Source organism: Photinus pyralis, unplaced genomic scaffold (assembly GCF_008802855.1).
Source record: "Photinus pyralis isolate 1611_PpyrPB1 unplaced genomic scaffold, Ppyr1.3 Ppyr1.4_LG2, whole genome shotgun sequence".
In the NCBI taxonomy this organism is placed as follows: Eukaryota; Metazoa; Arthropoda; class Insecta; order Coleoptera; family Lampyridae; genus Photinus; species Photinus pyralis.
Window position 1 is genome coordinate 28,417,441 of NW_022170403.1, and position 27,990 is coordinate 28,445,430.

The 27,990-nt window shown below is 36.4% G+C and overlaps 2 protein-coding genes across 2 annotated transcripts in view; one reads left to right on the forward strand and one right to left on the reverse strand.

Annotated features, from left to right (window-relative positions):
• Positions 1-257: 257 nt before the first annotated feature.
• The window catches only part of LOC116163924, a 42,372-nt gene continuing 14,639 nt past the window's right edge, over positions 258-27,990 (forward strand). The window contains exon 1 of the mRNA XM_031478052.1: positions 258-341. The gene's annotated coding sequence lies outside the window, so the exon portion shown is untranslated. The remainder of the gene's footprint in view (positions 342-27,990) is intronic.
• LOC116164484 (nose resistant to fluoxetine protein 6-like) lies at positions 17,040-27,989 on the reverse strand. Its single transcript, XM_031478668.1, has 9 exons — positions 27,730-27,989; positions 18,697-19,021; positions 18,413-18,650; positions 18,041-18,367; positions 17,815-17,990; positions 17,649-17,769; positions 17,415-17,601; positions 17,224-17,366; positions 17,040-17,171 (listed from the first exon to the last, which is right to left on the reverse strand). The coding sequence occupies exons 1-9, from the start codon at positions 27,935-27,937 to the stop codon at positions 17,061-17,063; spliced, it is 1,836 nt and encodes a 611-aa protein (XP_031334528.1). The 5' UTR covers positions 27,938-27,989; the 3' UTR covers positions 17,040-17,060.

The window sequence follows — 27,990 nt, forward strand, 5'->3', positions numbered from 1 at the left end:
GTATACTAGTTTCGTCGGGATTCACCCCCCAGAAGATCGACCAAAGTAATTCGCAAAAATTAATGATGGTATAATAGAGATGGGACGTGTATCGTTGAATAAGCCATCAAAGGATAATTTAACACAATACTTGTGTTGGTGGTGTAGGGCGGGGTTGTTAGTTTTTGCAGTGCGCGGGTTTCTGTGCACGTGGGAGCTTTTCCGAAAGCTCCATTTAAAAGCTCAGTGCGCTTGCATCATGTATAACGTGATGTTACCCTAAGTAATAGCACTCTAGCGTATTGTAGAGTGTAGTGTTTGTGTTGAACTTTTTTAAGTGCTGTGATTTTATGCGTGCACACGTAAGATTAAAGTACTTAAGATATAATCAAAAGGTAGCTTTCTGTACATTAAAAACAATTTCATGTTAACTTTTTTGCGGGGAATCTTTCTCAGAGACGTGATGCTAATCTTCGTACCTATCGCCGACAAAAAGCATTATACGCCACGCGTTTCATTCATGCAAATTTTTACTGAAACACAAATACGGAATTACGAAGAGCTTAACCAGCAAATACGCTTACGTATGAGAAAGCTGACGAGCGTCAGTCGTACTAAACTTTCACTTAAAAAACTGGATTTAGTTAATGCCGTTTTTCATGTTGGGAAACAGAGTTATATGAGGGTAATTTAACTCATAGTGGCATGTCATGTTATATAAGCCGGTCTCTACGCTGCCAATCTAAGCCCTTTAATAAAGCTCATCACATCACTGGACCGGTAATAGATATTTCGTTTCCATTTGTCCGTACAGAAATTAAGCTCTCTGGCCTTGCTGCCATGTGACGAAGTTATTTAGACCAGGAACATTAAACTCTCATCATTATTTGTAAAAGCAATTTACGCTGAACGCAAAATGCAGTTTCTGCCCTATTTCTGAAAACAGTGGCATTCAATTTTCAAGTTTAACTACATTTTCGCACTTACTCAAGCGTGACGCTTTTGTCGAAACTAACACGCTCAAATGTAAAAAAAAATCAACTCACCAACTACCAACAGTACAATAACGACATGGAGTTGGTACGGTGCTTTGGGGACTATTTTGGAATTACATTGTATGTAATATAAAAGTCTCCACCAAATAAAGTTCATTCCTTGCAACGACAAACTACAAAGTGACACATTTGCATGTGCATTTTAAAATCTGCTAGGATGCATGATCTTTCGTTCAATAAACCCACTCATTACTTCTACACCTCTTGGTCACAACCCCTAAAATGTTAACAGGACATATAACATTTTCTTTTGGTTTATATGTCTTGTATAAAAAAAGTAAGACAATGTAGAAGGTAATAGGTAAACTCGGAAGACAATGAGATTTTGGAAGAAATAGTTTGTTGCTCCTTATAAAAAATTGCGCAGGTTAAAAAAAATAAAAAATGCCAGCTTCAAAATTTTATCTGTTAACTCCTTGACGGTAATTAATGGTAATTAATTTACGTATACCTATAATTTACTTACTTTGTTATTTACAGGTTCCATATATTGATACTTTTCATTATTTATTCTTCATCCGAAATATTTCTTAATTTGTAATGTGCCAACTTCAAAATTTTATCTGTTAACTCCTTGACGGTAATTAATGTAACATTTTAAACACACTATTTAATTTAATAATTTTAGCTACAGCCCGAAGATGAAAATTTATCGAAATCGATCGCCTAAAGAAAATCATAAATTTATTATAGTTGTAAATTTAAGATAAAAAAAATAGGTATCTGGTTGGAGAGTACATGAAAATTCTTTACCACTTTATTAAAAAAAATAGGTTAAAAATTAAGGGTCGTATTTAGCTTTGTTTATTTGTTATAGATAGCACATACGTAATGTTTTCTCATGTACGTGTTTCATTGCGAATGTTGCTTCAATTACGTTTTAAAAATTCAAAAGTTACGTTTTTTCTACTACATCGTACCTTTCATCATGCGCTAAAATGCGCCGTAAACAAAAATCTTGGCGCCATTATAGTGTTTCAGAAACACTATACAGGGTGTTTTTTTTGGGAGCTTTAGTTAAACGATTCTGGGAAAATAAAATAGGTAGGTTTTTAAAAATTTGTATTTAGGAGTTACTCCGAAGGCCGAATCGATGTAAAATATTTTCAAAATGGACGCACTTCCGGAAATAACTTTTGAAAACGCTAAGTTAGACCCTCCACTTTTTAAAAAATTTTTTATGGCTTAACCGTAATGGCGCTAGCTTTAATTCAAGTGGCGCAATTGAGCTCATAACCAGATGTATCAAGTGGCACAAATACCGGTAGCAAAATGCGTTATGGGGGATTCCGTTCACTTGGCCCCCCCCCCAAATATATTTAAGGATATCCAAAAAACAATAATGGCGCAAAGATATCTTTTTACGGCGCATTTCAGCGCATACCTGAGAGTACAATGTCGTATGAAAAGATGTTGAAAAAAGTAACTTTTAAAAACGTTAAGTTGGCCCCCCCACTTTTTGAAAATTTGTCACGGCTTAACCGTAAAGGCGCTAGCTTTAATTCAAGTGGCGCAATTGAGCTCATAACAAAATGTATCAGGTGACCTAGTTACAAGAGACAAAATACGTACTGGGGGGGGGGCTACGTTCACTTGGCCCCCCCAAATGTTTTTTCGGATTTCTAAAAAACGATAATGGCGCAAGAGTTATTATCGGTGGCGCATATGAGCGCATAACGAGCGCATTTATTTCAAAATAATACGACTATCAAATCTCTCAGTGGGGGGCCAAGTTAACGGACCCGTGGATTTTACTATTTGTTAAGGGAAGGTTGAAGATTAGTACAGGGTGTTAATACAAGTTAAGGCATACTGTAGTTAGTTAAAGTGACAGTTTCCATAAATGTGAATGGCATTCATTTGAGATTAATATACAGGGTGGTTATTTAATTCATGGTATCCGCTTTCCGCATGTATTTTATATTTTAACAACAATCTTGTTATTGATAATCTTCTTTTGTATAATTTTAGCTTTAAAGTTTCGGTACCAGTTTCTGTAACTGTTTAGAAGTCTGAAATAAATTATTATTATTATTAAAAGTTACGATGTTTATCATCGGCTTGTACGATGGGTCGGAGGTTTTTGTTTGCTTTATGCAGGGGCGTAATATATCGGTTCAATTTATTTGCACCATCTTATATTGCATAAATGCCAAATGTAATTATTTTTCATGACTCTTGAATTTTTTATGGTATTGGAATACTGTAATGGAATGAGTCTCGAAACCCTACTTTGCATGCAAATAGTAGGTATACTCCTGTGTTATATGAGACAGGTTTGTGTCCTGTCCAAAATGGCAGGCGCATCTACCCATATTTCTTCAACTGTGAGCCTTTGGTGTGAACAGTCCTAATAAATACACTCATTTTCGTGAAAGATAGTGGTACAATATTTTAATTATCGGTGTAAAGTCCCGATTATGAAGGAGATAAAATTCCTCGATGTTGTCGTACGGGTTGAAGAGTACTATAATGTCACATTGTAAAATGCAGGTTGGAAAAGAAGTGAGAATGTACGCAATATCCCGGAAGGTTTCGTTGGAATCAATGAAGTCCCTAGAGTTATTCTCGTGTGGTTAAGAGAGGGCAACCCTGATTTGAATTTGGATTTGATTTATTTTGTAATTAATTAATTAAATTTCACTCTCTACCCCCTCCTCTCTATTTCTCGAGTTTTATTTATGTTGACCGATTCTGAAGGCGGGAGTTTTGAATTTTGGTTTTGAGTTTCGCAGTCGCTTTTCGGCTGGTCCTGGGTTATTACAGAATTTTGGTACCGTAACCGGTATTTGACCTTGGTTCATTACAACGTGTAAACCACACATTCATTTTTTACACCGACAAAATGTGAAGGTGGTAAATAAACCACCTGTCCAGCTAAGTCAAATAAATCAAACATTGATACTTCGAATTTTTATGATCTCTCCTCGTACACCTCCGATATTCGCCGCAAAGCAAAATCCTAATATGAAGATCCAGTAGCCTCGATCAACTTCCTAAAATTCCAAAGGAATCAATTACATAGATTTTTTGAGATAAATCTTGGGCACAAATACAAAAAAATTTGAACATGAGAACTCTATCTGGGCCGTACCGTGGATTCAAATAAACACACAATTAAATATTTTACAATGACAAACAATGTATTTCGAAATACATACGCAATAATTAATCACTAAACAACCTGAAATAAGGGGTTGGGGGGCACATTTACACCACACGCAGTTGGGAGACAAATAAACAAAGAAAGTCTTAAAATTGTTTAGTTTCCTCTTACAAATGCACTTAATCTCGCCAAAACAACGGTTTTGCGAGATTCAGGCGCACGTAACACTTACAGAAGAACACTCGAGTCATTTTTTTATTATTCCATTGAAACAATGATAACACAAACTGGCTTAATTAACACCATTACTAATTTTTAATGCGATCGCTGTTCAAACGGGAAAACACTTTAACTTTTATTATACAAAAGAACCTTCGAACAGGGTGTCGTCTTGCGCTACAAACTGATTTTGCAAAATCAACGTAACTTTCTTCCGAAAACGGACAAACCGCATTAAATTTTGCACGAACTTTAACTTAACTACAGCTACAGCACCAATTATTCTGATTGCGACGAAACTACGTCTTCAAATATCCAAAGAGGCAATTTTCTTGAAAAAATTAGCGTACAGAAACGTACACGCTCTTTTCCCATGGCGAGGTGAACCGCTACTTCTCTTCCTTATTTTTCTTATTGAAACAGAATACCACTCAAACTCCTACTTCCGCCAATTTCTAGCGCAACACTAATAAGAAGCGCTTGAGATGCCCGCTCTTCCATAACAACATTATTATTATTAATTATTAAAATGTAATGGAATTACCACGAGATGAGCACAATGTAGGCTCAGGTAAAATTGTGGTGGGCCAGGGTGAATAACGGTTTTTTTACACTAGCCAAAATGAAGAGAAAGGGAAATGTAGTAATAGCAAACCGAATAGAGAAAAGAGAATACTTAGGTGCCTAAAGGGGAGAAAACAAGGCAGACTAAGAGACCATTGTTATGGTCTTTACAATCTAAAGAAATACAATAATGGATATGGAACGAAAACATTTAAACTTAAATCCATTTAAGTAAAAGTAAAAAAAACAGGATCAACTCGTAGTCAGGGTCAATATCCAAACGGGCTTCCGCAGAAAACAACGGAACTATAATACTTAAATGACTATTAAACAAATGCAGTAATTACCATTCGATTGTATCAAAAACCAGTATGTAATCAAAGGTGATATCAAGGAGTAGTCGAAAATTAAAAAAATTACCTTTGGATGTAAGGGCTTTGTGAACCCAGAAGGACGCTTTCTGCCTTATCTATAACAGATGACAACACAAACAAACAGAAGGATCGTGAATAGCGCGGCACATCGTAGATATGTTTCCAACTAGGTCTCAATCAAACTAACCTTGGGTCTCAATAACCTAGTGATGGTGTAAGAATATTGAATATAAACGAGAGTAAGACTCGAAAAGAGTTACTTAAACAGAATATAAATAATAGTACTAGCGGTATAACGGAAATTCTTGAAAGATACTGCATTTTTTTATACCAAGGTGCCACTTGGTACAGTTGTTCCTTAGAGCCATTTAAACGATTTGACCCGAAGAACACGTGACATTTGCCGTGTGGGTAGATTTTAGAGGGGGTGGGGGTGATTTATTGTAACATTTTTTTAAAAACTAAATATGGCCTAGAGACGAGATCTGGGTGTCGATTTCGTATGATTTTAACCCGAGGAATCCAATGGTAGCGCCAGAAATGTAATCCGGATACCGGAAGTCCGTGAAAAGCCGCTATTTTTAGAAAATGACAGACTTTTGATCGAATTATATTTTTAAGGCACACCGGGTCGTGTAAGGTGTCTAGACTTATGTTTTTGGGGTCAGGGAATTCATTTTTGATAACAAATATAACCTACTGGCATCGGAACTGCATGAGAGGCTTCCCTACTGCACTTTTTGAAGACATCGCGCGCGGTGAAACCCAAGATATTCCAAAGTTTTAATATATAAACTTATATTATTTTATTTAATAAAAATACCCATTAACAAAACATAAGATATATTAAAACATGGGGTAAAAAATGTATAAGCCTATGAAGAATCACCAAGTACATCGCTGACCTCCTCTGAGATTGCGTTATCACCACTGAAAAGGAATTTTACATATAAATATTAAAGGTTCGGTAGTAAATTATATCCGAAAGTATACAATATTCTTACCCTTTGTTTGAGCAATCTCCCATACATTTTTGGCATGCAGGGGAACATGGTAATCCGTGTCGCCGCAGCACGAGTTGGAGGAACACATAAGGAGGGCGGCGTATGTCGCTGGCCATATCTGGGGATGTGCAAACCAGGTGATGAGAAGCTCTACAAGTCCAGAAGGATGGGGATGGACACTTGAAGCCAAAGGCAGGAAGGTTCTGTAGTCCAAGCTGCCACAAGTATGGAAGGCAGTCCGTGCTCTGAACAGGTGTGGCTGCGAGACCCTTCGGTGCAGCTGCCGGCGAGGCGGATTGCCATGTTCCCCTGCATGCCAAAAATGTATGGGAGATTGCTCAAACAAAGGGTAAGAATATTGTATACTTTCGGATATACCTAATTTACTACCGAACCTTTAATATTTATACCGGGTGAATATTCCCAAAACGAACATAGGGAATTAACATGGGAAAAGGGGTTTTTGTAGATAGTTGCTTCCCCATGTTAACTTAGAGGGTTGATCATGACACCAATCGAAAGAAGATTTTTTCCTCGTCTAATGATATACGAATTAGTTCATTTTCAGGTGTATTTCTCACTATATTATCAAAAACTCGAGAAATCCACTTACCAAAATCATGTTGAGCCATGACTAAGACAAAAAGCAGATTCAAACATCGAAATCAATATCAGTTTATGACGCCTGGCATTAATTTTTTTGTAAAATGCGGTTCACTGAGGAAAAAGTATTTTGTTTTCCGTGCATGTGAAAACCTATTTCAATTCGTTAGGAAATTTCCATGGCTTAACATGATTTTGCTAATTGGATTTATTGCCGAATTTTTGATAAAATAATGAGAAATACACCTGAAAATAAGCTAATTCGTATATCATTAGATGAGAAAAAAAATCTTCTTTTGATTGGTGTCAATACAAACCCTCTAAGTTAACATGGGGAGCAACGATCGGCAAAAAACGTTTTTCGCATGTTAATTTCCTACGTTCGGTTTTAAAAAATATTCACCCGGTATGTGAAATTCCTTTTCAGTGGTGATAACGCAATCTCAGAGGAGGTCAGCGATGTACTTGGTGATCCTTCATAGGCTTATAAATTTTTTACCCCATGTTTTAATATATTTTATGTTTTGTTAATGTGTATTTTTATTAAATAAAATATTACAAATTTATATAGGTATTAAAACTTTGGAATATCTTGGGTTTCACCGCGTGCGACGTCTTCAAAAAGTGCAGTAGGAAAGCCTCTCATGCAGTTCCGATGCCAGTAGGTTATTTTTGTTATCATAAATGAATTCCCTGACCCCAAAAACATAACTCTAGACACCTTACACGACCCGGTGTGCCTTAGAAATATAATTCGATCAAAAGTCTGTCATTTTCTAAAAATGGCGGCTTTTCACGGACTTCCTGTATCCGGATTACATTTCTGGCGCTACCATTGGATTCCTCGGGTTAAAATCATACGAAATCGACACCCAGATCTCGTCTCTAGGCCATATTTAGTTTTTAAAAAAATGTTACAATAAATCACCCCCAACCCCTCTAAAATCTACCCACACGGAAAATGTCACGTGTTCTTCGGACCAAATCGTCTAAATGGTTCTAAGGAACAGCTGTACCAAGTGGCACCTTGGTATAAGAAAATGCAGTATCTTTTGGTATACCGCTAGTACTATAAAGAAAACGTAAGACTGTGTTATCAATGCTAAATATACGTACATCTTGAAAAATGTCGCACAACGACCAGATATTTCTTACATTCTAACACGCAATTTTTACATCTTATAATTTAAATAAACAAATTTATACTAATGATAAACTTTAAACAAGAAATTAAGCAGTTAAAAACAATTCTAAAATGGAAAAATAAATACTAAAACAACAAATTCCAATGAAATGACTCAATTCTGTGTTTATTCGTAGTAAAATCGCCCAGATTTAAATCAAATGAAAACATTCGCACATACAGGGTGGCTTGTTATTTTCGGTATTATTTCAGCCTATTTCAGTCTACTTCTTAATCAATATCACTGTATTTATGGGTATGGATTTCGATCCGGGAAATTTTTGATCCTCGTTAAAATAAACGTATGCCGATTCGGGGTGCTGACTTAACGCAGTACTTAATGTTTCTTTGGGCTCTGGCTATTCTAATGGACGAAATCGATCGCTGTATATAACACTATTATAGCATACCTGGTTACACCGTTTCCTAAATGACAAAGAGAGGTCCAGATTCTTATAGAAGCAGTTATCAGGATCTCAATAGATCTTAATCATTTAGTCCTTTTGTTGGCTGATAAAATAAATAAATAATCCTTAATCGTTTAAGTTTGAATCCTACTAACTCAAAACACTGAAGATTTTGGACATAAAAAAACTCATAAAAACATTAAAATATCCAAGTCTGGCAATGGAATTAAAAGGATTACGAAAACCAAAGGAAGTAAAAGTGATTTTCAGCAAAACAGATTTTACTTGTATCCCGTCAGTGTTGAATTAGTCACGGAGGACTTTTAATTTCAGATCTGCGAATCTAATTATTTTCATATGAATTTCATTCGATTCTCTAATTACATTCCGAACCTGAATCAGGGTTAAATTACTTTTGCACGCCGTAATTAACTTTAAAATTAAATTCATAGTTAAAGAAAGCGAAAACGTTTCTAGAAGATTAAAAAGGAAAACTAATTTCGCGAAAGTTTTAAGTAGTAAAACTGTACTTAATGCAAATGTCGGGCTTTATGTCGAAAATTTTGAACTTAGATGTAAGTTTTGAAAATATTTGTAGTTTAGGAAATGGCGCAATCTTCATTCGATTACGATTAAACTACAATAAAATAAGTTTTAATAGTGATAATTTAATGTTTCTTTAGCTATTAATCACGTTGTGCTTGGATAGTTTGTATGAGTTCAACGCAGAGATTTAGATCGGATGTCACGTCCTCGTAAATTTACGAGATATTTGAGTTTTCCTAACTACGTTTACGGCTTTGAATTCAATTGCCATATTATTGTCCATCGTTACCTACAAGGAACAAGTTGGAACTGCCGTTCAAACTTTCTCCAGCTATCGCTGTTTCCATGTAAGTGTAGAGGTTCCGGCGATCCATTGTTCTTTCTTCCTGAAACCATGTGTTATCTACATGGACCGTACAATATTACGAGTTTATTCTAGGATAGCAGTAATGCCAAACATAACACCATATGTAGTGATAACATCTCACTCGTACAGTTTACGGCACTCGCCTACGTCTCGTGTTGCAAAGTGTCAGTTAATTGACTGTCACTTGTGAGCTACCGAAAAATTATTCCTCATAATACCAACCACACCTTGAAAAGGATTGAGAACATCCATCTTTTATAGCTTAATTCAGTTGGCACGTCTTTTTCATATTGCATACCGGATGAGATTGAAATGAGAAATAAAATTGAAAACTTCTGAACTTAGTACTACAGCATTTATAGACAGATCTCCCATATATTTTATATACGACATTGACGTCCAAAACGATAAAAGTTTACTACTGCGACGTCTAATAAGAAACGGAGATATCTAAACTTATTATAACAATTTAACTCTAAATTAAAACCAGTTAATCTGGACGTTTGCTAAATTGAAGCACCAGTTTAAAAACGTGTTAACAACATCCCTTTAGAGGAAATTCAGGCAGAGACAATCGTGCCTGCTTGTTAAATTTTGTTCTTGGGTATGCGTGACCTTTCTTTGATCGTCTTTGAAAAGCTTAGGAATTTTTTGAACATAAACGAAAGCAAGATTTTGATGTGTACATTGTGTGGGCGACCCTCTTTAGTAATCGGTGCTGTATCTCACACGGTGTTCGTTACTTACTTTTTAGAAAAACAGTACAAAATACTCTAGGACTGTTTTAATTAGTTTATTAAATTATCCTTTTAAAAAATTTCTAGGGGCTGTGCCGTGCCAGCAGTACCAAGACGATTTTTTTTAATTGAAATTAAGTAAATTATGTGATTGCAAAATATATCGGCATTAAAAGCGACAGCTACTCGGCGTCCCCACATCTTACTTTTCTCCGTAGCTCTATCTATCGGTTGTAGGACAATTCGCACCGGAATAATTCGCACCAGAATTTCGCTCCCCTGAGGGGTATTTTGTGTATGGTTGACTTTTAACATAGAAAGTCGGCTGTGAAGTATTAAATTAAATCAGAGCTTGAAATCTCCAATATTACTCACCAATATCACGTTTTATTACTTTGTGCATGTAATAGACGTATACCTACATTTAAAATTTGGATACTTTCAATATTAAGGTATAATTTGGAATCGTGACGTCCATTTTGTGTTCAAACTCTAAATGGGATAATTTATTAATATTGAATAAAAGTTCTCTAAACCGTTCCCATATAATTTAATAAAACGAAGTGATACACTACATGTTTCGACCAACGGTCATCTTCAGGTGATCTACAAGATGGTAGAGATCATTGAGGAGAGACTATAGCTATAAAACTTACAATATATATGGAAAACAATTAAAAACCCAAAAGGAGAGTAAAACTGGAAAGGCAAACGACCATATCCGTGGTTGGTTCCAGAGTAAAATTGAAATTTGAAGAGGTTGATAAACTAATTTTTTTGCAAGGGAGGGCCGAACCTAAAAACTAACATTAGACGACGGTATAAGCAACGATGAAACTTACGTATAAAAAAGTCAAAAGGTCAAAAGACGATATCCTAACTAATAAAGTACCCAATTAAGGGCTTTGAAACTGGAAACCATCTGCACTTCCAAAATCAGTGCTCGGTTTAGCTAATCTTACCTTGTCATCGTTGACCCAGATACTGGCATTGCATGTTAAACTAAGAGCCGATGGATCCTTCTTTGCTCTTCTCGCTCGACACAGCCATGATGAGCAGTTTTGGAGTTTAAGGTTCTTAGCAAAGAGGTACATGTATCCTTCATAGATTATGTATCTCTTTCCCCTTTTCGTTGTACCGAACTCCATTGTTACGCGTCCGTATAGTTTGCACCGCCTAAATCTCATATACATTATCAACTTTTTGTAACAAATCAAATTTCAACTTTTAGCCTCAGGGACAAATCCATTTTTGATGATATTTTCCATGATTTTGGCATTTTAATGTGGCCCTTAAATATTTATGTTGGTTAAACAATAGCCATACAATTTGTAGAGGAATAATTTTTTTAATAGTATATATGAGGCAAGAATTCATACGTACAATCCTATGTACCTTTTTAAATGGAATGGACCATATCAAAGCAGTAGAGATATTAGGTCACTTTAATAGCATCCATATCACTCAAAATTTGGAATTTAGTACTTATTTTATTGTAATCTCCGTATTAAACATGAGAACACTTGCTAAAGGTACCATATGAATGAAAATTTATTAATTAAAAAAAAAACAAAAAAAAAAGTAAAAAGACACTCATCCGTGATGTAAATTGTCGTCCATGCACTCATGTTCACAAGCAGACGGATGCTGCTAAACGCTGGTATCGGTCTATCAGCAAAACTGTCACCTGAAATTTATTAAACCTATTTAGTATTTACCCAGTTTTATTGTACCAATTCACAATCAAGGTTTTTTTCATTTGGAAACCTTTTAGCACGTACAAATAATATTGCAATAGGAATATAAAAGTCTAAATAAAATTTTAACAATTATTATTTGTTAATAGCTGCAAGTTAAGTTTCCTAGTTCTCTAACCTTCGATATCGTCAATTTAAAAGACACATAACGAAATATGTATGTATTGTCTTAAAAGAATCTCAAGTAAATTATAATCATATTTGAACGTAAAACAAATAGATTCTTGAGAGTTTCCGTAAAATTAAAGAGATAAGAACTATAAAGTAACGAAAAAAGCAAAAAATGTTGATAAATATCGTGAAAAAAATTGATCTTGCTATAAATTATATGGCTATTATTTAAATAATATACTGAAATTGTGGAGATCCATGACTCTCAACGGGGTGCTTAAGAAGTTTCGGAGAAATAACACCAAAATCTACCCATTTATTATTATAACAATTTTTATGGGGAGATTTTGGTGTTATTTCTCCGAAGCTAAATAATATACGGTGGTGCATTAGAAACCATACATAGCTATTTCTGTAAATTAAAATAATTTTCAAAAAACGCTTTGGCACGTCAAATTGATCATGGAAGGAAACAGTGTCTAAAATAAAACTTGCTCACTAATGTCTTTGTCTCGCATCGCTGACAGTGCAACCCTTAAAATCTTAAATGATGCATCGTTGGTAAGGTCGCCCATCTCTGAATTCGGATATGTAATTTTTTTGGTTTAGTTGTTTCATTTCCAGCGCATTCGACGTTGCAGGTACAAGTTTTCTCTTTTTTATACCACTTGCAACTGCATAATTTTGACGCACGATCGCATTAGCTTCTATTACATAGTGATCGGCCCGACATCCTTCCAATGACATAAACAACAGCGCGCCCTCAACTTACTTTTAAAATTTTTGAAAATATCAAATCTAAAAAACTATAGTCTCACCAAATTCAGAGAAGGAAAGCATTTCCAATGATGTCCTATCTTCCTTGTTGCGGAATTACCACTGCTAAGGGTTTTGCTTTAGTACTAGGTATGCCATACAAAAATTAAAAAGGAAGTATATAGGTACTTAATAATTACAAACATTTAAAAGAAAAAATCATCAATATCGACCTGTCCCTAAAACGTTTCAAGATTTTCAAAACCCTTACTGTTTTGATTATTAACAATCTCTTAAAAAAATGCCAGAATTTTTCCATGTATCTCTTCAAACTATAAAATAAATAACAGTAAGAAAATCAAAAAGAAACTTTTAAGTTCATTCACTACCATAGTTGTAGCAAAGATAACGCAAAAAAATAAGTTCTAATTAGTTGTGGTCATACGTACTTAAACCTGATTTTTCGGACCTAATTACTTTTACCTTGTAATAAACCCTATTCATCTTCCAGAAATAATAGAAAGGATGTCATTACGATATTTCTCTTATTGTTTCTTTATGAAGTGCAATTTGTGTTATGGGGGTCTTTTCAAATTTACCTTTAATTATAATATTATCTTAATTACTTATCCAAATTTAGTGCCATCTATGAAATGCATTTTTCTATTGTCAATTATACATACTCGTTTTGTCTAAAATAAATTTAATTCATTTCCTTTGTCACCATTTTCAACTAAAGAAATAAAGAACAATTTTTTATGTGTCTTCATTATGAAATCTTTATGTAACGGGGCGTTAAAATTATTTCCTTTTTCTATTTTCATCTTGATCTTATAATGTAAATATTTTTAACTTTAGACTTATCACTTTGTTTGTGTACGGTATTATATGTTGATTCTGCTTTAATATTAAGAGCGTCTCAAAAGTAGCGAATATTACACATAATATTGTAGATATAGTATAACTAGGTATAACTATTTGGTATTTAATTACTCCACAAAAGACGTTTCAGTTACCTATTCTTATTTTCTCAAAACGAAAGCGCAGATTTAACTATATCAGACTCTTCATACAATTTCAAAAAAAACCAGCGTGATTATATTTAAGAAATGGAAATACTTAAGAATCGCCATGTGTTGAAAATGAAAGACCAAATAATATTATTTGAAACATTTTTCCATGAAGTAGATGTTTACCAAGATGGGCACTACTACATACATTCTGTAAAGGCAATGGTCTAGTAGCCTCTTAAAAATATTTAATTTTAATAAACCAAAGATTTACAGAATTATCCGGGTGTGAATTATTCGGGAGCGAATTTTTCGAGTGCGAATGGTCCGGGAGTGAATTATCCGGGAGCGAAATGTCCAGGGTGCGAAATATCCTGGGAGCAAAATGTCCGGGTGCGAATTATTCCGGTGCGAATTATCCGAGTGCGAATTGTCCGGGCGCGAATTGTCCGCACACGGATAACTCTCCAACAGCCTCCGGATTATTATCAAATGTGATGGGGAGGAATTTCTGCATTTTTTTGGTGGTAAAAATCACGACTCTGCCAAATGTTGGAAAGACATGACCTATGAAGATGAGCAAAAATTCTTGCTTCAGGTGCTTGAAAATTGGTTACACCTCCAGGAAATGCAAGAAGAAAATCCGATTTGAGTCATGTAACCACAGTCATTATCACAACATGTGCTCACCTGTTAATAAGCAGAAGTCGTTGAAGGAAGAGGACATCATAGTGGGAGAGGAAGTGCACTCCTAGTATACTCCTAAATACTTTAAAAGTTACTACCGTTGATGAAACCGAGAAAGCAGTCTCAGTTCGGTTAAGTGGAGACGCGGGAAGTCAACGCAGGGAGGAAATGCTATAAAAATTGGAGAAGAATTTCTCGCAGTCTTTGGAGGAAAGCTGTCGCCACTCGAAGGGTACGATAAGTTCGCAGTAGGACTAAAACAGCGAAAGCAAGCGCTTTGTTATCAAACTGTTGGCAAAGAAAGAGTTCTGTGCAAGGATCAATTCTGTTCCTGAAGGATCTCGGCTGAATGAACTCCAAGAATGCTCTCAGACGTCGGAAAATCTTCATCGGATATTCAGATTTTGTTCGGAAGGGATAATTGGTAAGGTGGTCAAATCAGAATGTGGACTGATAGCAACAGAAACCATCTTTGGATGGTCCTTGGGAGGACAAAATCGTTTCAACCCCGTCAGTCGTTTCTGACTTATAGAATATGGAGACCATCGGCACAAAGGACCCACCAGGCAAGAAGTCAAAGGTGGAGAGCGACACGAATACTATTAACCTCATTTTGAAGACGGTTCAGAGGGAAGATAATGGAAGGTATATTGTGGCACTCCTATGGAATGGGAAAGAGGAGTATTTCGTTACAAATCACTCAGTCAGTCAAAAGAGGATGGAATCGGGTAGAATAAAATTCGAACAACATAATAAGTGGAGTGACTACGGAACGGGAAGGACTCATGACGGAGATATCTGAAGAAAATATTGGACCTTTGTAACCTCATCGTCCCGTGTTTAAGGACAGTGCTATTACTCCACTGCGGCCAGTTTTCCACGCATCATGTCATCTTTTCCAAGTTTGAATAAATGTCTCCCAACTTGATTGAGTTGATTCCTTCCATTATGCCGAGGTTTTAATAAAACACGGTGGGAGTATCTTCACATATTAGGAAGGCATTCCAAAGAATAAGTGTACATGAAGAAGACAAGCTATTCCAGAAGTTTCTCTGGCGGAAGGACAATAGCTTTAGAGGAGAAGATTTGCCAGCACAATCTAGTTGTTTTTGGTCTCAATTTATTGTAGTCCATATCTGCTTGGTGCATCTGGATTTTGGATTACGATAGCAGGGTGGACAGGGTCCACCTCAGCCTCAAATTTGGCCCCTTTGTACTGTCTCCCTGACTAGAGTCGTCCGACCCGTCAACGTCACTCATGACATCGCATGGAGGATGTGAGAGCTGCAAGGAAAAGCCAAATGCCATTATGGGAGCTGCTAAAATGGAGGAGGAATTGGCTTCATCCTCAGAAATAGTTCCCAATGCAAATGGAAATAGCAATTCTTTCTAGAAATGTCAGTTTTCGGCTTGAAATGGAGTAGAGGAAACGGCACAATGCGTAATCAAGGATCCGAAGTTTGAAAAAGATGGTACAAAGAGATGTATTTTCTCCTCAGTGGTTGATCCGATGGGATACTTGTCACCAGTCACAATCCAGGCAAAATTGCTACCTACTTCAAGGAACTTCATGTTTTTTCTGACGCCTGTGTTTTGCGTATGCTGCTGTTGTGTTCTTGAAGAGTGAAAATAGATGTGGATTTCTGTCGAAAGCAAGATTAGCCCCGTTACAAAAGAAAAGTTCCAGTAGGGCAAGTATTCCAAAGTTGGAGTTGATGGGATGTATAATTGGAATGAGACTAGTTTCGAGTTGTGAGTGAAGTGGTCGGATATGAAGACATCCCCACTCACTTCTGGACTGATTCTTCAGTTGCACTCGCTCGGATACAAAGAGGTGAGGATCGGGGAGTGTTTTCTTCTCTCGTCTCTCTTCGGGTGAAGGAAATACTTAAACCAACGGGACGGGAGCAATGGAGACATGTCGCCGGCAATCTGAATCGCGTGTAAACCTGAGTTTGGTGTAGAGAAGACGCCACCATCTTCTTACCAAAAAGTCATCCACTTGTCACAGCTCTAATTCATGAGCATGACTATCTTTCTTTGTATTATGACGACGGTGGAGTCAACTCCACTCGTGAAAGTTTGAGGAGCAAAGTACTATGAGCTTCAGGAGGGGGGCGTCAACAGTGACACGAAAGACGAAACTGCAATATATGCCTTCGTCACAGTACTATACCACTAAAAGTGAATTCGACAGATACAATGGACCTTCATTCCACCTGCATTTTCTTGGTTTGGGGATTATTGGAAAAGATTAGTTCGCTTGGTAAAGAACCTCCTCCAGAGAAGGGGAAGGTCAAAGCTGGAGTATTACCAGATAAGGACTTGCTACCACCACAAACCACCAACAGTGGTTACAGAACATAACGGTGATCTACATCCTTAGAGCCCTTCTATGTTCAATAGGCCCCTTAAAACAGGAATTTCTCCTGGCAAGCAGAAGGCCTTTCTGAACGATGTAATTTAATGCAAGAAGTTAAGAAGAAGGTGCAAGAGGGACTTCGTAAGGAATAGAATAGAAGAATTTTAACAATCGACTCACCTTTCAGTTTGAGCTTTCATATATACAATTTGTAAGTGTTTAATGAATAAAAACTATTTATTTTTAATGAGTCGACTAATAGTTATAAAAGGCATTTCCAAACATAAAGTTAAAATCACCGAAACATACAATGTTTCCAACATGTGACCATTAGCTCTCAAAATCTACAAAGTAAATCAATCAGTGCCAAATGAGAACAGGCTTAATTGCATTTACCGCTTCAGTTATTGTTAAAGGTTGCTCTATACGGATCCTAGCGTGTGCAATAATCACAAACTCAAAATGGACGAGATACGCTGTGTATGTGAATTTCGACAATACCTGAAAGATTGGTAAGGAAAGAAATTTGTTAACGAAACCTGGAACAGAAAGTATCAGAAGTTTGGGAATTTCACAAGTTTACTTACCGCCATATCCGAATCTACAAGCGTATATCAACCAAGCTATGGCTAAAGACCATAGTGGATGCATTAGCCCCATTCTTGTGGCATTTTCCAGTTTGTATTCACTGGTATAATTCCTCGTATGGACTCCAAGTATAATTAGACCAACAAAAACAGCTAAAGACGCCATCCATAAGACTCCACACAGAACCTAAAAGCTAAGAGATTTTTCCACTGCATCGACCAATGTCACCTAACTTTGTTTAGGGTATATTTCCTCGTTCTTGAAACATGAATAATGTATCCAAGTATAAATCCTACGAACCATGGTGTTGCTCTCATGTGAGTTTGGTACTTCTGCTTGAGGCTGATCGCTTTTCTAAAAGTTTGGAGTGTACAGATAGTGTGGCATATAATAACCTACAAGGTATCAGCGTCGAATATCCAAGGAAGCGTAAAAGGTGCCACGGTTAAGCATCCAAGCAGAGCACCAGCAAGGAGCATACCCCAAAATGGTTTTCGCTGCAATGGTACTAACAGTAGAGGGGAAAGGATGAACAGTTGCATATCAGCGCACAGGTACCAACTCGCCAATGAACACTGCAAGGTTATAAAAAAGATAAACTGCACAAAATCCCGAAGTATCCAACCATGTTTCCAGGATTGACGTAATTCTGTACGAAAAGTAACGTGCTCCACCAATACGTCTGGCACGCGTCATTCGAGCGCACCAATTTCCACAAAGGCCCATCACCTACGTGCTTTAAAAGAGACAAATGAAATACGACAATCACAGTTAAAACTGGTAAGAGCCTTAGTAGCCTCGCCGCATAGCGTCTGCAAGGATTTAATTGGATAGCATCCTTTTTGTACCTCTTCATCTCATTATATACCAAGAGCATGCCGCTCATTACAAAAAACGTATCAACCGCCAAACTGCCACCAAGCACCATTGTGTGGATCACCTCATCCCTCACCTGTAAGTCAATCACTCACTGAAAGGTAGCCAAATTCCTACTTACACTACGAATCCTCAAACGCTTACTTCGGAATACGTGGCGAACAATGATCCACATCAAACTCAAAACTCGCATTCCTTCCAGGCAGGAAATTGTATTTGCGGCGTTAGTCGATGTGGCCAGGCACTTAGTAATGTTATTCTTCAGCGAGAACGCTGAGAGGATCACGTTTTTGTTCCCGTATTTCATATGGGCCACAGTTGAAAATACCACTAGTGCTAATAATCCAGCAAGTAAAGCCCTAAAAATACACCTGAATAAAAGCTCAATTATCACATACGTCTTACAAGAGGAGGATGGCGGTACCGTTTAAACTAGGACCACTTCCATAACTGTCGCAAACGTCCTCATCAACTTGAACGCTTGCAGTCAAACGTCTAAAAATATCTTCCATCTCCAGTGCGGAACATTTGCTAGGGAAGCACAATCCGGAACGTAATGTCTCATTTGACTTTGTTTGGTTGGTTAGTAAAAAATTTCCCAAACAATACTTTCCAGCGACAACGTCCTCGCCCATTGTTTCGTGGAGACTTAAACACGCATCGTAGTTTCCCAAGCTGGACGTGCCGTCTGGTGAAATCTCCAATGGATGTAGTCCGTTTGCGTAAAACACTGCAAATAGGAAGACTTTTGAGGTTCTTCTCCAGTGGCGTACTTGTTGTGGACGGAAAATGTCTGCGCCACTACTATACCTAGCCATTCAGAAAAATGGATGCATACAGGCTCACTCACAAGATAGGTATAAATAAAATGTTCAATAGTACAAAAATCGACTTCTGATTTGTAAAATTAAAAAAATATACCGGGTGATTCTTTAGAAGTGATGGTTGTTTGAATTTCGCGCGTATGGTTCTAGTATTTTTGCAATGTTAAATTGGTCGTATGAATTTTGTTAGTATTTTTCTGTCATAAAACAGAAGAAAATCCTGGTCATAGAGTAGTTGCGTATGGGAAAAATTTGGACCAAGACAAAATCAAAGACTACAAAAATTGTATGCAATACTGGTAAGCTGTTTAGAGTACTATATTGAAAGTAATAGTAGTATATATTTAAGAAAAAAATTAGTAGTAGAAATGTTAGATTGAGATTATACGAGAAATGTGAAGAGAATATTTTGACACCGATTCGATAATGTATATTGATAATATTTGTAACAGTTTTATTATTATATCAACATTTTGTTCGTATTTCCATTTCAATCACCCTGTTTATAACTTTTCTATTCTGTGGTAGTCACCTTTTGTAACCTTCACATTCGTTTATTTCCGTACCTGCCCGTTTTAATGTTTTATATTTCTATTATTGGTCTAAAAGCCAATTTCCGCTTTAGATAACCTATGTAATTTGATACCGTAACCATATATGGTATTGTAAGCTTCGATGGACCGCGTTATTGGTTGGAGCAAAACTTCGTTGATTCATTGGGGCCGGAAATGGAAAAATTCAGCGTGTTTTACTTGCTAACCGAAGAGAACGGTCGTGCGGTTCATCCTGATTTAAGTGCTAATTTAGTTCCTGTTCATTTGTTTTCAACAATTTGGCGAAAGCATCTTTAAAAACAAGTGAACCATCATTGTACCTGCCATTTCTTTTTGGGCATGGTAACCATTTAATCCGAAAGGAGTTCTTCTAAAGGAACGTAAGCATAATTGGGACCATTCTGACAACGATCGTAGGATAACTTCCATTCACTTTCGTACGTTCACGAAGCTCTTTTATTTTCCGTTGACTCTCTCCATGTAGAGAGTTCACGTATTGGGGTCAAGAACTACGATCCGACTGTTTACCTGTGAAACGAAACTATAGACCACATTGTGTTGCGGATAAGGGGGCATAGGAAAGTAAATCGACTAAGTACTGGAGTGCAGTGTGTACGATCTAGCATCAAACCATTGAAATAACTTAATGGCCAAGTCGTACATATCTTGAAGCCGCTACCTTACTTCCGACACTTTGTGTAACATTTAGAGCAGCATTTGTCATTCAACGTGCAACCATATACCAGGACCTGTGGAAAAGAAGACCTAAATATTGATCGTACGGTGATGTAGCATTGTTAAACCTTTTTGTAAATTTGTGTGTTTGCATTTGACCCACCTCGGTGGTGATCAATTGCTAATTGGCCTGCATAGAGCCAAGATTATTACTGTTAATTGGTAAGCTTGACATTTTTGGGGTACAATATTTTAGCTAGTCAAAAGATTACTCTCGTTATGGAGTGATAACAATTTATGTAAGGTACGAACGAGCTCGTAAGAACCGAATAATTTCATTGCCCACTCAAGCTATAAATTAAGGTATCTATTTTCAATTTAATTCATTATTTTGCCACTGTAACGATATTTGTGTGTTAACTCCAGAGATTCTGGTGTATTTTATTCAACATTTTATGGGAAATTTTATGTAAACCCCTTCTTTTGTTAACTTTGGGAGGATTCATATTTTGAGTTGCTGCTTACCTTAAATAAGATTATGAATTCCCAGTGGGGAATCTAAGTTGTGCAATTTTGAATTTATTTCATGGTGCAGTGCACCGAATAAAACTTTTTATTTGTGGGTCATTAGTTGCCTATTTTAAAGCTAAAGCTACCTTTCCTAGTTCCGGTAGTGTAAGCGAAACTTATATCGGAATTAGGTGGCGCCCAGGAAATTTACAAGAAGCCACAAAAGTAAGTAGTAAAGATTTATTTGGAATCGATGATATATGATGAGCCATTACCAAATGTATTAATTCTGTCACCCACTACCCTGTGTATTTGTCTTGCTCTCTCCGCTGTTTACTATTTGGGTCAACAGAGCTAGCTGGCCGGTCAGCGGCGTGTGTTTTTTTTATTAAAGCACATGGTATTTTGTAGCGCCTAGCATTTTGCAGCTTGCGCGTTATAAAAATTGGCGCCTCAACTAAAGTGGCCTGGTTTGTCATTGAAATTTTCATTATAAAAATTGGCTCTTCAACTTTAGTGGCCTTGTTTTTGAATTAATTTTAACATTTGTTTTTGTGTAACCATAAAAAGGTGGAGAATTATAAACAATTGGCAATCGCTTCAAGTAAGATTTTAATCACTTTTAATTTGTACAATTTTTACTCAACTTTTGAATTTGAACTCGATCCAAAGAAGTCTGAACCTACTGTACTTCTGTTTTCATTGTGTGACTTAGTTCACTTTTATTATATTGTGTATTTGTATTAGGTGTTATTACCTAATCATTATTATCATTGTTTTTGAATATTATAAATTACTATTATGGCGATGGACATTAATCGCTTACGAGACACTGAACTGCAGTATGAAGTCGAAATCAGGGGTGGTCAAGTAGGGTCAACTGTCACTGAAAGTAGGAACATCCTTAGCAAGCTCTTAGAGTTGGAGAAAGCACCTGGCTATGTCGCTCCGATATCTCCGATATTATAAATACATGACGATTAAAAAAAATCATTATGTAATTGATAGATTAAACTGAGCCTAAAACTTATTTCTATATAAAAAACAAAGAATTGATAAAATGAAAATCTGTAACTTAAAGGACTTACCTATCCTGAATTGTAAAAACACTAAAAAAATCAAACAGTAAAACTATAATAAAGTTAATTAAAGAAGAAAGTACCTCTACAACTAGATGCCAATAACGAACAATTCGATAAACACGTACCATATTCGCAGTTATCGTGTTCGCAGATAGACAAACAGACAGACACACTTCCCTAACAAGCTTGATCTGCCGCTTAATAATAGAGTTTAGCATTTAAATGCAAGGGACGCCAAAAAATAAAAATATATTATACAGTGTCTATTTTTTTGAGCTAAAAAACCCTCAATCGGTGATTCCGCATTATTTTTTGAGTAAAAAGTCTAAATTTTCTTCTAGATGACTCCTTCAGGAAGTATAAGCCATCCTAGTTCACATAACAATTGAGTTTTCAAGTCTACCTTAATCTTGCGTATTTTATCAGTCACAAACGGTCATTTGTAACTGTCCGTATAATTTCAAATTACTTGCGTCTAATTAGAACAGTGTTGCCAGACTTAAAAATCTAAAAGCGTTCATATCTACCCGACTCATTTGGAGGAAAGTTTTTATTAAACTTTTTACTCAGAAAATATCGCGGAATCACGTAGCGATGAGTTTTATCGCTCGAAAAGATACACCCTGTATAAGACGTATTTTAAAAATATAGAGCCGAAGATATTATATTTGGAAACTCAAATGTTGTCATATTATTAAAGAGGAAAATAGTCATTCTTTTGACGTACAAGCGTTTTATATTTCAAAACTTGAAAAATTCGCTCCACCCCGCCCCCTACTGATCATATACCATACGATGGAGGCCTAATTGATTCAAGACTTTACTGAAGGCACCATTACGTATTTTACCTTCCTTTTTGTCTTTTCGTTGTTTTAATTTCACAAATATGTGTATTTGCCTAAATTTCATGCATATAATACAAGTGAAACAGTTTAAAAAAATGTTGCAACAAATTCGTTGAAAAAGAATAAAATTGGTGCTCCACGATGCTTCTCAACAAAACTTTTTTTTTCTGTACGTACTTAACTATAGACTAGAACGTTTCCACATGTTGAAGGTGGAAGTTATCTTTGAAATTCAGTTACGATTTTGTTATCGCCTTGTGCGATGGGCCCTTCGATTTTGATTGTTTTATGGGGGTCGTAATATTGCTGTCTGCATTGATCCCAGGCCAAGAAGCATCATACAGAAAACACTACAAACCTAGCTAGCTCCGCAATTTAAAATTTTTCCCAGTACAGATCCTCTGGTACAGAAGAATGATTCAATTCTGACTTTCTTAATTCCCAGCAGACAGTGACCAAGCTCAAAATCCTCAAATTCCAAACGAATTTTAATAAAATTGTGACCAAAACCAAAATGAACACTTTGGGCAAGAATTCAATAAAATGAATCGTGATTTGAACATGAAACTTCTTGGGTCGGTATTAATGAAGTGTCCGGATTAACGCCCAACTTGCGTGAAATTACACAGAACTACCAAATCAAGATTTAAGACTACTTACACTTTTATTCTTTAATTACAAAATATTCTAAATGGGTTCGCACACACATATCACAAATTAAACTAAAACTGGACCACTGACACGTGGGAGGGGAATACTCCCCTCCCCATTGATGGGAGTTTCTCCCCTGGAAAGTTTGTGGCTTTTTTTAGCTTCAAAAATGTGTTTTGAAACCGCCGTCTTAACCTATTTGTAACCCCCCAGAAACTTCTTCGAAAAATCAGCACAACTAAATTCAGGCCGGTCTTTAACAGATACATAAAACTCGATCTTAATTGAACATTCTTCTTTAGCTTCTAACGTAGTCGACCGCGAACTGGACGAAACTTCTTATCTCTTTCAACGTAACGACGCTGGACACTGGCAAACAAACTTCTAACAAAGCGAACCGAAAAAAATTAGAAACAAGTATAAATTATGCACAACTCTTGTGCAGATAAAGTGCATTTGTTTTTAACCGAAATAGCTTTTGTTTTGACATCACCAATTGATATATTTCTTGCAGACGTCTCAATCGCCCTGCGTGGGTACCCACTTCCGACAATCCGTTCTTGAGGTATATGGGAATATACCCGATCACGATAAGAGGTCGAGGAGGAGGGCTATGGTTGGTAGAAATTAATTCCTTTCGTTGAGACCTTTCATTAGAATACCATGAAGGATAAAAATAGTTCCACTCCCCCCCTTCCCCCTCCCCTTCTACCCCGTACTTTGATAAGAGGACAGAAAGAAGGGCAGTAGTTGGTAGAAAACTGATCTCGAAAAAGGGTCGCATGGGAAAGTTATAGAGACCTTTCACTACCCTGAAGGGTAGAACATGTGTTTACCCCCTCCCCCATTTTCTAAAGGTTACCTTGGCACCACTAAAGGCATGCGTATGCAAAATCTGAGACTAATTGGTTGTCGTATGTAAAAGTTATGCACGTTTCAGTTTCAAAAACAGCATCTCAGGAAATAATTCGTGGGGGGCTTTTAGACAGCGAAATTTGATGGCCGTCTGGCACACCTTCAAGGTATAGGCTACCTACTGCAAAAATTCCAGGACTCTAGGACCATTCCCTTAGAACTAGTTCGAAACGGCAGAAGTGGGCCCGGACGGACGGACGAACGGACGGACAAACCGCAAACAATAGAATTTTTTTTATTCTTAAAAAATGCGCTAAAAAGCAACTTCAAACGAACGGTACTCCGGCCTCAAACTTGGCAAAATGCGTCTTCTTTTCCGCGTCTGTCCGATTTAAACGGGAATTCTACTTAATTTTCGTTTGCACCAACAAATTTAAGCCCAAAATCCATGGCAACCATTATTTAGACAATGGTTGCAATGGGTTTAAGCTACGCTTAAGGTAAGCTCCGGTTAAACTTGTCGGTTCGAACGGCCATTACACAGGCAATAAAACTGGCTAGAAACGATACTGGTCAATATACAATCCCTGGATACCGTTAACATTTCTACTACAGAATACAATTTTTTTAATGATTAATGTAACCACGTTATCTCCGAAACAATTATCTTTATCTCTCACAAATAAAAGAAAATCCTAATAAATCAACTCAAGCTGTCACATTTGAGCTAACAAGCAACTTGATAACAAATAAATATTATACATAGAAAATTTTTTTAAACTTAAGGATTCTCAGAAATGCCTTAATACATTTAACAGAAATTAAACAAATATAACCTTGACTACACGATCGTATTGAAAAATTGTGTTATGACGTAAAGCGCGGTTTAGACGCTACGATAAATTGTAACAATTTATCGTAACGATCGAATCGTTACGATTTATCGTTGCGTGTGAACAGAGGATTGTAGCGATTTATTGGAATTGGAATTGGATTGGATGGTTGATGGCGGCCAGCTTCAATTTCTGCGAATCGTAGCGATAAATTGGAACGTGTAAACAATAACAGCGATTTATCGCTACGATTTGTGATTAATGTTGCCGACGTGAACCATTTTTGTATCCATTTGGGCTACTTGGACTGTCTCTAGCGCACACGTTTTACATTTGGCGAGTGGCGATCAAGTTTGGCCACCCAAAAAAAAATATTTAGCGACACATGGCTACTCATAAATCATAATCGAGATTAAGAGTCTATTGTAACTTGTAAGCAAGCAATGTAAGCAATAAAATGCGAGTATAATTTATATTAGTGGACAGAACCAAAAGACAAGTTGAAAAGTAAAAAAATAAAAACTGTATTAAACCGTGATCGACAATGAGATTGGAACAAGAAATCGTTACATGTAAACAGTACGCACTTTTTCGATTTATTGAACGATAAATTGGACAATCAGATCGTTACGATTTATCGAAGCCAAGATCGTAGCGTCTAAACCGCGCTTTACTAGACCCACGAACATTAAACAAAGAAAACAAAGTTTTGAAGACCTTAATTAATAATTAAATTCTGACTGTTCCAAATTCCGATACACCGTCCTGACGGACGTTGTTTATACAATAATATTTGTTGCATTTGTTCTTGTATTGCCATAGTACTTTGCTAAATAGTAATTGATGATGCATTTCTTGAAAGATAGAATAATTGGTTTTCGAGCCAAAATAAAAGGGGAAAAGCCTCCATGGTGATGGCTACTAAAGTGATTGAAATGGCCTTGATTGTGGTACATAGAATAACTCTTCGGGAGTTTAGCGCCCATGTGTATGATTCTATTTTAAATGTAATTTCAATTGGCTAAAAAAAATTACCTATGCAAAAAGGGCCTATACCTTGGATTTCTTCATGATTATTAAATGATTTGCACCCTGGTATAGAACTCAGTCTTAGACCTAGCTTCACTCGGCTCGGAAGCCAATAAAATTAAATGTTATGTTTCCATTCCTTTTTTCCCCTTTTATCCTCGGGTACAAATTATGCTAATATTTTATGATCATGTTTCCCTTCTTCTGAGTTTATTATGACGATACAGGACAATGCCTTTACTAGGTCTATCGGCGTTTTGAAGCACTATTTGAGAATTTTGTTCTTGAATATCTAAACAACTTACACCGGGAAAATTTGTGAAATCCTGATCAGTTCGTTGCCCGCGAATTTGTCATTTTCACCACCAAACCCCAAATTTCGTCGGAATCAGAACTATTTTTTTTAATAAATATTATTATTATTATTTTCCTCGCCCTATTTAAGGGTGCGTTATTTAAGGAAAATGCAATTTTGAGGACTTTTCTAAGGTAGTTTCCAAAAGAAACATTTGTGACTCTGTGTATTACAAAAACATGTCTGTGCTTTCGTATCATCCAATTTTCTTTGCTCTATCTAACACAATCCTCTTATGCGAGTAGGACCAAACATTTCGTCTTTGGTTGGTATCTCTACGAGTTTCTTGGGGAGATCCAAGAGCACTCAAGTATTTTTCTTTTATTTCATGATTAGACTTCAATTCTCATGCAAATATTGGGAGTAATTTAGAAGGATGGTCTTAAGAACGAGGGTTTTCTAACGTTATAATTACAATCCAGGACATAATTATTTCTTTTTTTCACTACTAGCGTCTGATGACATGATTATTAACCTTTTTTCCACTTGTAAAGTAGGCTTTCTCGGCATTTGTTCAAAGTGGTTAATAATTTTTTATTATTAACTAGTAGTCAATAATGAGAACTGTCACGCTGTCACTTTTAGAAAACACAACCCGAAATTTCGCTCAATAAACGTTTAGACAAGTTCTCTAAAATGAATAATTGCCACCATCCGCCATTTCCAGAGAAATTACATACCTAAAATTATCATATTTTGAAAAAATTCGAACGAAATTACTCTTTGAAAAATCTCAATGACAGAACAAAATACGGCCTGTTTGACTTGTACTTCCACGTACTTGATTGACATGTTAAATTAAGAAACAAAAAAATCTGTCCAACCGTTCACTTTCTTATCAATAAAATATGTTCATTTAGAGGATTTCAAGTGCTAGTAGTGAAAAAAATAGTATATATACCACGGTAGAGAAGTCTATTATTGCCTTCGCACCTTACACCCCTCGGCGCAAGCGCCTCGAGATGTAATCTTGGTGCTCAGGCAATAATAGTGGACTTCTCTACCTTGATATATAATGTACTATTATGACGATGAAAACCTAGACAAATCGAAAGTAATTAGACGACTGACAATCGCAAACAAGTGGAAGGTAATTAGAGTGTTTAGATACAACCTTTTGTTCAAAGTTCAATTTTCTGTACATGTTTCATTGCACAGAGGGAAGATGAGCGTGATGCAACTGCAGTTAACGGGAGGTATAACGAATTACGAGTACTTAACTTACTTTTAATGGCCCATTCTGTACCATTGTTGAAGTGTTGTGAGTAGATGTTTAGCTGTTGGGCACACTCGCTCGAAATCTTTTCAGAATTTGTAAGCACTGGGATGTTGGTGATGAATTGTTTGTAAATTGAAAATGTATCAGTGTACACGTTTCCATTAGTGTCTTGAAAAAGAAACGATATTATAATTAGCGTTGCCACACTAAACATTCTCACAAAACTAACTGCGTAACGCGCATTATCATAAGTTTCAAATTTTCAAC

What these genes read in the sequence shown, in the direction of transcription:
- LOC116164484 (XM_031478668.1), bottom strand. Translation starts at nt 27,937, where the DNA reads ATGTTTAGTGTGGCAACGCTAATTATAATATCGTTTCTTTTTCAAGAC. An exon ending in GGTACCGCCATCCTCCTCTT is followed by an intron (nt 18,651 to 18,696) that starts GTAAGACGTATG and finishes GTGTATTTTTAG; the next exon opens with GGCTTTACTTGCTGGATTAT. An exon ending in ATATTCGACGCTGATACCTT is followed by an intron (nt 17,770 to 17,814) that starts GTAGGTTATTAT and finishes CCAAACTTTTAG; the next exon opens with AAAAGCGATCAGCCTCAAGC.